We start from the raw sequence: 14,356 nt of genomic DNA on the forward strand, positions 1-14,356 counted from the left end.
CCGCTACTTTTTTGGACAAGCTTTGAAACCCGCGGCTTATAGTTCAGTGCGTCTTATCTATGGATTTTTATGATATTGTAGGATTTGTGCATATTCTCTCTCTTATGTATGGAAATTAAACATAAAAACACCTGCGGCTTATAGTCCAGTGCGATTTACATATAAACAAAACAAGAGTTTTCCCCTAATTGTAGTTTATATTCGGCTGCAGTTTATAGTTCAGCAATTACGGTACATACAACATACCAGAATAATAAAACTCAGTTGAAAACTGAGTTCCGCCGCCTGTATTTGTTTCTAAGAATCGCCTGGTCGGCCAGACCAAATATTCTGACGGGCCTCACTGGCATTGAGGGCCACCCAACTCCTTGTTGGAGAAACAACCAGACTCTATCTTGCCCTTCAAAACCACACTGAACCTAATTTTTCTTTTCAATTCTTTTCCTACTAAAAGTCAAATTTGTTTGCTCTTTCAAAGGCAGACTTCAAGTCACAAGCATCTTTCAGTCAAACAAATGAAGACCCTTCCTGCCTTGAACCCCCTAGAGAACATTTCAAATGAAGTAAAAAAGCGGGAGAACGGAATCAAAGTGTTCTTTGACGTGAGCGGTTCCCCTCTGTAGATCTATTCAGCTTTAAGGACATTTGACACAACAACAAAACACACATGGCCTTTTCCTGCTCACTTGAATGTCTCCACACAAACAGTTTACGCTGCTTTTGTAGTGGATGGAAAGCCTCAGGTGAAAGTGGATTTTGTCTTCTATTGATTGGGGACACAGTGCTAGAGTCCTAAAGTTTTGAAAGTTTTGATTTGGTAAAGTTAGAGAAACGATTACCTCCAAAGTCGGACACGATATTTTTCAGGGATGCTGTCATACCTCGAATATGTGGAGATTTAATAACCCTCATCCATCCATTTTTCTGGCATATATTCTTCATAGGGATAAACTGGAGGCCATTACAGATGACTTGAAGCAGGAGGCGTGGTAAACTCTTTAGTGCATTCCCATAAATTGCATTTCAGGTTGTACAATTCTCATTGCATTTGTTCACTTTCGAGAGAGAGAAAACAAACAGTAAACCCTTTTAGCTGACATCTCGCATGATTTAATTATGTCTTGTGTGATGTCACACATAATGACAGTTTGACTGAATTTAGCTCTTAGTGGTCCGTTTTTATAAATCGGAGGCGGCCATTTTGAATATTGCAGATTTCCATCCATCCATTTTCTCTACAACTTATTAGGGTTGCTGGTGAGCTGGAAACTCCTCAAGTTGACTTTGGGGTACACCGTGGAAGCTAAAACTACAGTCAAATCAGGAAGTGACTCCAAACAAACTATTTCAAATCCTATTTCCAGACATCTCCCGGGTGATCAGCTCAGGAAGCGTGCGCCCGTTTCTGTGAGCACCGCTGTTGCTCGATTAATGAAAAGCAGCTGAATAAATCCTCTAGGTTGTTAATTAGATAGCCTTCTAAAGTTAAAACATGAACGACCTGAGGCCAAGGATAAAAATAGGATAGAACAGAGTAGTCAATGATGGTAAAGCTGATTAATTCAATGCCGTTTCTAAATGAACATTCACATTCATTTTTATTTTAGTGAACCACATGTTGTAAAAGTGCTGTACAGGATCTCTCTGTGGTTTAGGACAAGCATATGGAGGTCTGGATGTGCCAAAAGTGGTAAAATGTCATTTTAGCGCACTTTGACCTCATTTCAGCCGACATCGAATGCTGAATGAGCAGTACCGTATTTTCCGGATTATAAACTGCTACTACTTTGCACAAGCTTTGAACCCTGCGGTTTATAGTCCGGTGCGGCTTATCTATGAAATTTTCATGATTTTTATGATATTGTATGATTTGTGCATATTCTCTTACATATGGAAATAAAACATGAAAACACCTGCGGCTTATAGTCCAGTGTGGCTAATATATACGAACAAAACAGTATCTTCCCTGAATTTTACCTGGTGTGTCTTATAGTCCAGAAATTATGGCATTTCAGCTTCTTGTTGATCAGAGATGATCACTGGCAGGTTGACTTCTGTTAAGTGTTTTAAGTTGTCTTATTACCCAGTGCACCCTAGATATGAATATTTACCAAAGCAGACCTGTTTATTGAGACTGAGCCTGGTCGTCCAAAAAGTACCGTCAGACTGATCTCAGTGGGAATTTTTGTGGATCAAAAGTCCACACAATTTTGAAGCAACACTTGATCACGTGACTAGCATATCTAAACCTCACATGCATTCATATTATCCACTTGAATCACCCTTAATATCGTTTGGAACATTGATCCAGCAAAGCTCCCCGACACTGCTGCCGACACTCATTTCTCTTGTGTTCTGGCCAACTTCTCATGTTGACTCTTCCTTCCTGAGCCTTAACCACACAACAGATTTAAAATGATTCCAACGTCCTTCGAGGCAGAAAAAAAAGAGCCATCCCTGCCCAGATTGCCTCCTCCAGCATCACCGCCCAATGTCTTAAATTTGAGGCGAATGACGATTACGTCGGATAGGCCGATTATAAGAGCGTGCTATTGTCGCGCTAATCTCCTTTATGAGTGACTGCACACAAATCACAATGTGTAAATATTAAACAGATTAATATTCACAAACAAGTCTGTGGAATTAGTGCTGCCGGGGCGAGGGACGGGATGTTCCAGGCCGCTAATGCCTTTAGCGACGATCTCAACACACAAGTGACCAGAATATATTTATAGATTAGATAACGTGAAGACAATAACTGGTGATTTTACTTTAATAACTTGATAAATCCAAAGACCGTCTGCCTGATGTTGTTTCGCCTTTTTGTGTGTGTGTTTACAGGCTGTGCTTTTGTCAAATTCTCCAGCCACGGGGAGGCACAGGCTGCCATCAACAGCTTGCATGGTGGACAGACCATGCCTGTGAGTAAAACAATCTCTCAACACGTAAATAACAGAATTAGCTCAAGTACTGTTACAAATACATCAAATTTTAATGTAGGTCATATTAAACTTTCACCTGCTACTAGGGCTTTTTATATCGCGCCCGATGCTCAGCTTTCCTTCAGAGAGTTGCGGTATGAGTCTGGAGGGAATATTGTATGTGTGTTCACATCGATTGTGAAGGCAGACAAATCGAGAACCAGAGGCGGGTCGGTCCCCTTGGCGGAGGGCCACTCCTGTCGGCTCCCCTTATAAAATTACTCTTGGCAGGCAGCGGCGGCATCCATCAGACATAAAGTGACCCGGCCCAGCAGAGAGGAAATGAGTGGGAAAATGGAGTATGAATCAGGAGTTTTGGGACAGTTTCTGCTCACTTTTGTTGACACGTTTAATCGCCGGACGAGTGAAATTTTGGGGAGAGAGAGGACAAAGGTTGTACGTTATGAACCGAGAAAGTTAAGTATCCAAGTCATGAAGTCAAACCGGATTGGTAGAAAAAAGGTAAATTGTAAAGAAAAGATTATGTCGTGTATAGTACCATCTAAAGAACTTAAAATACAAAAATCGTCAAGAGACACGACATCGACATTTTTCACTGTTAGCATAAACAAAAGATACGAACAGTCAGCATCGGCCTCCTTATAGTGCATGTCTCCTTTCATGTCTTTACACTTGATCCGTTCTTTCTGCATCTATTCAAACTAGCTTCTCAGCAAACATATCGTCTTTCCATTCGTATCGTACAGAAGATACGATGACTGCACACACGCCGCCGTATGCAGCCTTAAATGCGTCCCAGAGAGACGCTGTGACGCAAATGTCTTGTACGGGATGTTATTTACGGGTAACGGTTCAATCAGCGGTCAAAGGATGATGCTGAGGCTAATGTGAAACACTTCTTATATAATTCATGCAAATGACAAGGATGAGACTTTGATCGGAGGGAAGTTGAAGCAGACATATTGCTAGAAATGTATAATGTCATTTAACTGATAAACAAGTATATCCTTTTAATTTGCACAGAAATTATATGTTTGATTAGTATGCTTCACAAGAAGGGACAAACTGCTTCCTTGAAATGAAGTAAAAATAAAATATGAAGAGCATAAATGAGCCTCAAGCATCCGATTTCAAATTACAACAAAATCACATTTTTAGGGCTGTCATATGTATGAAATGAGTGACATTCATGTCAGTTCACCCTCCAACTAAATATGCTGTTTAACCTTTAGTGGGATTTTGTACTTAATTGTCATAAGGGCTTGTTGATCTATAAAGTGCACAGTGGGATGACGGCGTGCGTGGGGGCGGCAAGAGAAAACAGTGCGTGCAAAAGCATGCGTAAGTATTCTCTTATCATAAGGAGATAGGACTGTTTTTCCATGCGGGCTAAGAGGCCTTCGTCATAAGATAAATGCCGCTCTTAACCTCCTCCTGAAAATGTAAATGAGTGTATAATTTGGGGCTTTATGTTGAAGAGTGTGTCGAGCAACAGTGAGCAACACATTTTGGGAGATTGGCTATGCAGGTCATGCTTGCGATCGAGGAAGTAAAAAAAAAGGTTTTCTAACGTCAGGTTTTTGTGAAATAAAATAAGAGAACGAGACAAATCATTCCAATTTAAACAAAAAAAATATTGTGACCTATAAACTGTATAACCACCACCACAAGAAACATGTGGTGGGGTGGGGGGCAAGCATAATTCAGGAGGTCTGCAAAACCTCCCAAAAAATTAACAAACCCCAAAGTTCTTCAGAAAACACTAAATTAAATTTAAAAAAATCCAGGAAAATCAGAAAATACCGAAAAGGTTGATTATCTAGCCTGGCACATAAGCATATTTCAGAGGTGGGCAGTGCCCCCGTGTCCACCCTCTAGGTCCGCCAGTGACTATGAGGAAACACCACACCATTTATTTTTCAGTATTTACTCATATAAACAAAAATCTCATTTGGTTGGTTGGACGATAGAGATGCTCAAAAAGCACTATGACAAACCCTTGGGACCAATCCATTTTTTGTTTGAAGAAAAAAAATTAATTAACCCTGGTGCAGTGTATTATAGATGAAAGATACAAGTGCAGTTATTGACTACTTAATAGCACAAGAACACGTGGAAAGGTAAAAGGCTTCACACAAGACGTAGCACCGACGGAAAAATGGCCCGCAAAAGGACCATCACGGCTGAATTATGACTTCAGTTTAGCCAATGTCACCGAGCGTATATTAAATATTTAAAACACTTATCAAGGGAGGTTTCAAGGCGGCAACTAGACGGGTTGGTTAACAAGTACGTCAATAATGTTGACAAGCACTCTCCGGAGTTGAGATTGATCTGCAAAACAAGGTCAGGTTATTAAGGTGGCCTACCTAAACTGTTTCGCTAATATTTTTGCCCGGCTCTTATGAACCCATTAGGCCTTCATAATAATGTCGGACTCATGCCATTTATCAGTCTACCTCCACCGCTGGCAACAATATTAAGTCGTTATAACAAAGCAAGGACAAGGCTGTTGAAGTGGGCTGCGCTGTGCGAAACATTAGTTGTCCTTTTGCTTTTCTTTCAATAGGGTTTAGCAGCAAATGCACTTTAATAGCAGCAAATGCACTTTAATAGGAACTGTGAAGTTAGAAGGTGTTTTTGTTTGCTTCGACGTGATAAACTGCACCGCACTGGATGGTGTTTATTTGGGAATTGGAAAATGGGGCCACGAGAACCGGAAGCTGTCGTCAAGCGGCAGTTAATTATGAATCCGATATGCTTCCAACTCGCTCAAACAAGGCCGTGTAAGTATAAGAAATGATGTACGGCAGGACAAGCACGCACACACACACACACACACACACACACACACACACACACACACACACACACACACACACACACACACACACACACACACACACACACACACACAATCTCTGGCAAACACTCACTCTTCACACACTTCACTGATGTGCTGCGATAAATATTTACGAATGCTTCCTGGCAGCCATGAAACCAGATGTGATTTACATTTCATTTTTGAAATACACTGAAAGAGTGATGGAGAGAACTAAGTCTGCTTAACTTTGTGCACATTTGTCCTCTAGAGGTTTTCTACTCATGTAAACCGTGACGAGCGAAAAATCAAAACTAAATAATGATTATACTAATTAGAATTAGATTGATTACCATATTTAAAAAAATAAATACATTTACAATGACCTACATGGTTCATCCATCCTCCCTTGCCGTGAGTGTCGAGAATCTTTTCCAGGCTTCTGTACAGTTCTGTCGTACATCTGCAGCCTTGGCAATGCTCGCGTTAGCTCGAGCCAGTCAGCTGCTTGAGCTGTGGAGCAGATGAACTGTCCACGGCAGCAAATGGCTGCACAAACAGACTTTGGGCTGATGGACAGCAGCCATCCAAAAAGTTCACTAATACACTTTATTAACTAAATCTCCCGCCTCTATCCCTGCACCTGTTATCCTCTCTGCACCCCAATTCCAGACTTGCTCCCAGATTAATAGGCACCCAACTACGAGTATGCCTCAAATGAATAGGGAATTCGGTTAATTTGGATAATATCGCCGCCACATGTCGTCAGCAACCGTCCAGCAGGACGCATGATTCGGTGTGCCGCTGCCAGCTGTGAGGTCTGCATGAACATTGAACAAAGAATCTCTTAATGTTTTCCGTCGCATCTGCGTTACCTGGCACTGGAGTACAAAACCGTGAATAAGCGTGACGCCAAATAATGGCACAAAATATATTTATGGAAAAATATGCAAACTCTGTGTGTGCTGATGCAAAAAGAAATGATTTAAAAAAAAAAATCGACATAGTCTTTGTACTTCCGACCACTGCCAAAATTAAGTCCCACTTTTAATTTACGTCTACTCCAGACTGCAGGTGTTTCCGGAATTAACTCAAATGACAGTCAGTCTCGGTTGAGTCATGCTAAAGAGACACGCGTGTGGCAGAACTTCGAAATAGAACGCGCCAAGGGTAAGGCAAGCGGGCGGCGAGCAAATTGTCGCCATTGTCATGTTGGCTGTCACGGCACGGCTGACAGGCCCCATGGAGCCTCAGCGGCGTTGGCAGCGACAAGAGCGTACAGGTGTGTGTGATAGTCGACTCGTGGATTAATGAGAGATAAGACCGAGCCAGAGAGCATTGTCGTGGCAACGTGTAGGGCAGCAAACGTCATGCCGAGGTGTTGTGGAATTTCAAGCTGTGACATACTGCATGAGATTTTGGATGTCCTCAGTTTGAATAGAGCGACTCTAGCACACACTTCTACCTAGAGGCAACATTTTGGATGAGTTCAGGTTTGACTTTTTTGGATGGGCATTGGACGAAATATTGTTACCGGAAAAAAAAACGATTAATCGTTTTTTTTAGTTAAATGGGTTTGGAGGAAAGCCACTAAACATATCTGCCTTTAGTGTTTTCCAGTCTTCAGTGAGTCAAGACCTGAGTCACATTAGAAGAATCTCGATCGCATTTGACAAAATATTGCCGGCGGACAAAAAAAACGATTAATCGATTAATCTTTTTTTAGTTAAATGAGATTGGAGGAAGGACGCCAAACATATCTGCCTTCAGTGTTTTCCAATCTTCAGTGACTCAAGACCTGAGTCACATTAGAAAAATCTCTATCATGTTTCCGTGTTGAAATGAATGGTCACTCCCAATCAATCAGTTCACACGATTAATAATTTTCCTCTATCACCACCGTATCGGAAATGTTCACCTTGTATATTGTCAAAGAAATCACAGGCAAATGACCGATCTCATTTCATGGCAGTATTCCGATTGCTTTGTCTTTCTGGGCTTTATGCAGCTTTACTCAGCAGCTGCAGCAGTCTTTGGGGGGTAGAGCAGAAAGGCCAAACCGAAACAGCAACATGCACCGCTAATGAGCGACAACCTTCCCGAGTGGTTTTACCAGCCGTGCAACACTGGGCCCAGTGGGAGTTAACTCATTTACCAAGGAACTCGCTATCATATATTCAATTAATTCATTACACATGCTCCATTCACACCCTGAGACTTTAAATGTGTCAACAAACTTTTGCTTATCCTTTAAAAGTATTTTGGTCCGCGGAGAGGTAAAACTTTGTTATTATTGATAATTCCTCTGCTTATTTTCTCTCCAGAGAATGTCTGGCTGTAATATTACATAATGTTTCTCAAGATAGATGAAAATGAGGCTGTTTACCTGTTTGCACATATTTTACACACAATTGAGTCGCAAGAACTGCAGCGATAAAGACTAATGCCATTCCACGGGCGTAGTCGAGTTCTAATCCCTCAATTACCGCCGCGTATTGTTCTGTTACTGCGTTGCCCGGCCCTATATAAGATCCAATATGGGGAGATTTTCACAAGTCAAGTGTGTTATTTAAGAAATTAGATTAGTTTTTGAACCCGTCGCAAATTCCTTCGTTGTACCTGTCAAAAGTGACGGCTCCCCGTTGGCCCTTATCAAATTCAGCAAATTCATTTTCTCTCCAGGTATGACGACTTGTGCTGCGGGAGGTTATTATTCTGTTTGTTTGTCAGCTCGGGATTTTCTGCATCCAGTAGGGGGAATTTCTTTTTTTTTTTTTTGTCGTCGGCTGCCACCTGTTCCTTCATTACCCGGACACATATCGCTTGGCCTTTTTTGTTAATGGAAACTGTCGATCCACGAGATGAAGCCCGCATCCTATCGGAATGCATCAGAAGCTACACAAGGGTGAAATTTAAGCTTGAGACAGCGAGGGCCTGTTTTTTTCTTTCTGTTTTTGTCAACGGCACAGACCGCCTTAGGCTTTGACTGTTCCAATTGTCACAAGCTATTCTTTGCAAGGTATTAAATGAATATGAGAATGTAGGCGGCAAAGGGTGTGAGCTAAATGCCAGGCGTCGTCGCCACGGTAGGCAGCCTTCACTGGCAGCGACGCAGACGGACAATGTTTGCTCATCATCAGCCTCATTAAACCAAACCGCCTGGCGCCTTCAAATGGCCACCAAAGTTGAGGAAGAAGTGTAAAAAGGTCAGGAAGTGCAGTGGAATCAAATTAGAAATGGAGGGGAAAAAAACAGTTCCTTCATGCCGCCATGTCAGAGTATTGATTTAACTAATTGAAATGGCACACAAGGAAAGAAATCAGAAGGTTGTCGTGTGTCTTCAGGAGAAACGCTCGCTGCCGATATAAGAGCCAATATGCAGCGAAATGGACCCTCGGGGCCACGCTGATGCTCCTCAGTGTGCCGTACGTTTGTCCGCAGATAGTAAAAAAAGCTGAGTTCTAGTAATACAAGTAAGTAGATTCCCAATCACAGCCAATTTCCGATAAGGACTGAATAAGGGCTAAAATCAAGTTTAATCCGACGTGATTGTAAAATAAACACGTTGGTAGGAGAAGCGTTTGACAGCTCCCGACTGCTCCCAAGGCAATTTGAGTAATTTCTGACTTTTTTTCATCACTGTGTCGGAAATCACTTTAAGAATGATGTTTTTGCACAAATATTTGCGATGCATGTTACTCGCATTCGTTTACTATTAGCATTCCGAGCTAAACAACAGTTGAACGCTCGTCATCTTGATGAGTCCTGACCTTCGATAACATTTTGAAATAAAAGCTATTCACAGGGACTTAAGTGAACCACTAATGACTCAGGCTTTATATAAATCGTCACTGCATCAATCTTTAGTTTTAGCTGTCCACCACAGGCAACTAAGTAGGACACTCGCTCCGTTGCATTATTTGGTTGGAGGGAGCAAGGTCTTCCTTGCTTCTGTGCTTTTCCACTGAAATAAAAACTAGTACTCATGCAATCTGACATGGGGAGCATCTGGGCGTAGCTTTCTCAATTTCACTTCATTCATGCGCGAGAAACAGGTATATGGCACACTGGTCACTTTGCTCCCACTTTTAAAGTCCACACTCCAGGAGACAATAGAAATCTGAACCAAAGCCTCAATTTGTACTGACCCTGTCAGCATGAGACATTTACTAACAGAATCCCAAGATTTTGATCCTTTCTTGTCATGTCTTTGCTTTTATGTTCTTACTAATCATTTCCTGGCTCATCCCCTGGGGTTCCTGTGTCCTACCGTCCTGGTTCTTTTTCCGAGCTCTTTTAATTAGACCGCAGCCCGGTCACAGTGAACTTTCCCCTCCCTAGATGTCACGCTAGCAACTGACACTAGTCTCTATATCTGAAATGATTTAATTGGATGCAAACTCAGCAGTGCGGACATCAATACGGAACTATATATGCCATAAGGTAAATCTATTAGTCAATACTTCACCCTTCATACGCTCAAGGCTCGGGGTCAGATCTAATTACCCGCAAGTGTATGCAGCAGAGCTTCACAGCCCAGCGACTGGAACTCCAGCGGGATCTGGTTAGGATCACAATTCTGTTGGAGTTTGAAAGTTTGCATCAATCACCACCGTCTTCCATTTAATGCTGACAGCTAAATGACTGCACCCATAATGGTTGCATATTCAGTTCCACTGGCTTCCTTGATGGATGTCAAGACACCCGTTGAAGAAAAAAAAAACGGTGCTCTCCTCTTTTATATCGACGGTCATGAAGAATGTATGCTCGGATTTTTTCAGATTGTATCAAAGAGAAGGCAATTCCGTGGGGAGACAAAGCACACACCAGACAATTATAACTGGGCCTGGAAACCCAAAGTGCGATTCATTTGACGAGAGCCCGGGTCCAGTCTTAAGCATATTTTAGTTTGGTGTCACTTTGTATATATAGACAATGGTATTAAAAAAACAATCTTGTGTTTTGCTTTGAAAGCCACTTTACGCATGAACCCCCACCCAATATAATAATACTTGTAGGAAAACTTAACGGAACATATTCCTACCTTTAGGGCGCCTCGTCCAGCTTGGTGGTCAAATTCGCAGACACCGACAAGGAGCGGACTTTGCGCCGGATGCACCAGATGGCGGGTCAGCTCGGCATCTTCAGTCCCATGACTATCCAGTTTGGGGCCTATGGCGCCTACTCTCATGCTGTAAGTCTCAGCCCAGCGGGGGAGGAGACGGTGAGCTTGAAAACAGAAAACAAAACGCTTGTCATTGAAGGTTTGACCTCACTTCTCTTTCCCACTAGGAATGTGATGATATCCACTTGTATAAACTCATTGGCCATGACATTGGCTACACAGGCACAGTCAAATATAACGCAAGATGAAGTAGCAAATTTTTCAAGTTTTATTATTGTGGTCGAGCTTTTGGTGGTGTGAAATTGCTCTACACTCGTTTTTACAGTGACCCTCTCTTGCAGATAAATTCACAGAGCAAACACTACGTTAACTGGAAATACTGTACAATGTTGTAAAAGATCACAATGTATCCCACCAGACATCTACATTATAATGAGCTAACATATTTTTTTGATCATAAACAGCAGGAGTGGGCAAATTATGGTGCTCAAGAGCTATATTGGATTTTTAAAAGACTGGCCTGTAGGTCATTTATTTGTGAAGTAAAATATGAATAAATAAACACTGGAAATCTGATGAATCATCAGTTATTTTGATTTAATTATTTTATATTAGATTATAATTAACTAGAATTTCCATATTTTAAAGAATGATTCACCATCTTTTGATACTGTGTCTATTCACTTGATTTATTGATGGAATGTTTTTATCCTGTGTGCGCATTGCTGTGTTTTGGCATCTACTTTCCATTCAAGTCACTTTTTTTTAGGACGACAGTACTTCATCGAATTCCACCCGCCAACACATTTTACCTTGCACTCCAAACTCAAGTGTATGTCATTACTGAGAACCAACACCGGCTACCCCCCCCCCCTACCCCTCGCCAGCCCCTGCCCCCCTCGCACCACCATCACCACCGTTTCATATTCACACATGAAAGTCACAGCCCGAGTTAAAAGTCTGTGAGATTTTGCACTCACACGGTAGCTAACAACTCATCTTGACAGGTGAGAATCGCCCACTCGCACATTCCCGCCCTAATTCCAGCACATGTATATTGCTTATAAATATATTAAATCATCAGCAAATAGTTTTGATTCTGAGGCAGTACAATGAGGACAGAAGTGTGTTATGGACTGGTGAGTGGAAAGTGATGCTGAGGGGGTGATGCGGTCCAAGAACAAGGCGTGAGCCAAGTAAACAGAGATGTGAGAGTAAACACGTTCTGCTCCCGCGGCTATTTCAACCCTCCTCTCTGTCCTTCCCCTCCTTCCCCCGCCCGCTGATCTCTAATCCTACAGCAGATGATGCAACAGCAAGCAGCCCTGATGGCGGCAACACAAGGGTCCTACCTGAACCCCATGGCAGCCATTGCTGCCGCGCAAATGCAGCAAATGGCGGCGTTCAATGTCAACGGCCTGGTGGCGACTCCGATGACACCATCCTCAGGTAAGGGGGGGGACGGGGTTATCGTCTCAATTTTATTTGCTGAAGCCCGTTTTTATCATGAACCATACATGCTTATTCAGGTCAAATTTGAAAATGTCTTTGGCAGAAAAGTTAGCATGAAATATTCCAGCCTTGAAAAAAAAAAAGATGTTGAAAAATTCAAAGACTTTCAAGAACTCCAAGAGGCTATAGGAGTTTTGATTTTTACAAGCAGGATTATGAGAAGGAGCGGTAACAAATTCATCCAAGGTCTCTCTACATATGCCCTTGTTGCATTTTTTAAGATTCCACTTTCCGTGCTGATAGAAGCTGGTGTTGAAGCGAGGCCGTGATGGTAGAACACGTGCAGCATTCCCGCCACTTTTGTTGGCAGCCGCATTACACACTTCTCGCTCTCATTATCTCTCACTGCCTTGCTGTCACTCGCTCTTCGCGACGGTGTTTTTTTTTTTTCTCCCCCGGGAACGCCGCCAATCCTCATGACTTTGGATTCTGAGTCCGTGGTTTAGCAAATATAAGAGCGATGTCTCAAAGGCGATAATCCCGGACCTCGGTCTGAACTACCTTCTCGGTCGTTGTCACGAAAGACTTTTCTGACGGCTTGACACTAAGTAGGCAGACGGCCTGAGAGGCAGGGTCATCGCAAATACATTAAATGAAGTGCCTTGACGCCATATAGAGCAATTGTAATCCAGAAGGTATACACGTACCAGGTAATGCTTATCAAACGTAATCCCACATGTTATAAATGCCCTTCGCCTTGGATTAAAAACTAATAATAAAAATCCATCAGTTCAAAGGTGACATGAGCAGCCTATGACATCTAAAAGCTGCATTACAGTTTCTTTCCTGAGACTCATATTTGGATCATTGGATGTTTATCATCTTCAAATATGCTCATTTGCCAATTGTTTGAACTGGAAATTATGCTAATCCGAGTTTTTCATGTTATGAGAAGAGTTTGAGCTGTGAGTTCAAGGATAGTTGATAGCACATAAAGTCTAAATTCTGATTAAATGAGTATTCTCGAGGGAATTAAGTAGGATTTCCTAAACAAAGCAATAATGGCAGTGGTGTTAAAAGATGGAAATGGGTGGAACGATCAGTTTTGAGTCTGCAGCATGCGGTTTCCCTCTTTTTGTGCATTTTTAAAACAAGTTGTATATATTTGCAGGCACCAGCACACCCCCAGGCATCACTGCGACCGTCCCCAGCATAGCCACGCCCATCGGGGTCAACGGCTTTAGTGCCCTGGCGCCACAAACCAACGGGCAGCCCACGTCCGAGCCAATTTACAGCAACGGCATTCACCCTTACCCAGGTGAGCTGAAAACGTCGTTTGCGCTGAGGATTTGTTGTCTTTAACCACAAGTGTCACCTGATGAACAACAACGATGAACGTCGTCGCATTTTACGAGTAAAAAGTTGACAGGTCCTTTTTTTCCGTTTATCCTCCTGTGACATGTCTTTTTTGATTTGAAGTCTTTTAAGCTCCGGGGCCAGTCAGCCGCATCTTTGGCAGATTTCAGAGCGGCCAACTTCCATATGATGATGAATCAATCATTTCAGCTTTCTATCCTTTCTGGTTAATTTGACGTGCGTCGGCCTGTCCTGAGCTCCTTGATGCTGTCTGGGAATGATTCCTGGAGAAGTGACAGGACTCAAGCTCCCTTGCGTGTGTTTTATGCAAAGAGAGCGGCAGTTGTAATGAACTACAAAGTGGTTTGTTTGGCACATTATTAATATTTGATGCAAACATCTGGGTCGAACAGGCAATTTTGAAGAACTGAGGGGAATGACAACCCAAATATCTGCCATCTCTCAGTGTGATCTTGCCCCCTGATGGCTCTCCACAGTTAGTTAAGCCAGCTTTCCTTAAAGCGCTACCATTCGCATTAGCTCACCACAAATAATTTTCAGGAAGTGGCTTGCATGAAGGTTTGTCATAGCTGCTTTAGTTCCATATAAACAGTGACATGTGATGACACAGTTTAACTTGTCAATACATTACAAAAAAGG

General features: G+C 42.3%; 2 protein-coding genes across 16 annotated transcripts in view; one reads left to right on the plus strand and one right to left on the minus strand.

The window, feature by feature from the left end:
* Positions 1-14,356, minus strand: part of slc12a4 (solute carrier family 12 member 4) — a 201,404-nt gene that overhangs the window by 113,813 nt on the left and 73,235 nt on the right. For all 9 annotated transcript variants that reach the window (XR_015857433.1, XR_015857434.1, XR_015857435.1 and 6 more), the window contains exon 23: positions 10,808-10,992. The gene's annotated coding sequence lies outside the window, so the exon portion shown is untranslated. The remainder of the gene's footprint in view (positions 1-10,807; positions 10,993-14,356) is intronic.
* The window catches only part of celf6 (CUGBP Elav-like family member 6), a 105,280-nt gene that overhangs the window by 74,666 nt on the left and 16,258 nt on the right, over positions 1-14,356 (plus strand). For 3 of the 7 annotated variants that reach the window (XM_088370600.1, XM_088370603.1, XM_088370604.1), the window contains exons 5-8: positions 2,842-2,921; positions 10,814-10,987; positions 12,190-12,337; positions 13,512-13,658. In XM_088370600.1, the coding sequence (XP_088226726.1) occupies positions 2,842-2,921; positions 10,814-10,987; positions 12,190-12,337; positions 13,512-13,658 (549 nt within the window). The remainder of the gene's footprint in view (positions 1-2,841; positions 2,922-10,813; positions 10,988-12,189; positions 12,338-13,511; positions 13,659-14,356) is intronic. The other 4 variants (XM_088370606.1, XM_088370607.1, XM_088370602.1 and 1 more) reach the window with 3 other exon arrangements.

The sequence above is a fragment of the Syngnathus floridae genome, chromosome 3 (assembly GCF_059516105.1).
Source record: "Syngnathus floridae isolate MCC-2025c chromosome 3, RoL_Sflo_1.0, whole genome shotgun sequence".
Classification (NCBI taxonomy): domain Eukaryota; kingdom Metazoa; phylum Chordata; class Actinopteri; order Syngnathiformes; family Syngnathidae; genus Syngnathus; species Syngnathus floridae.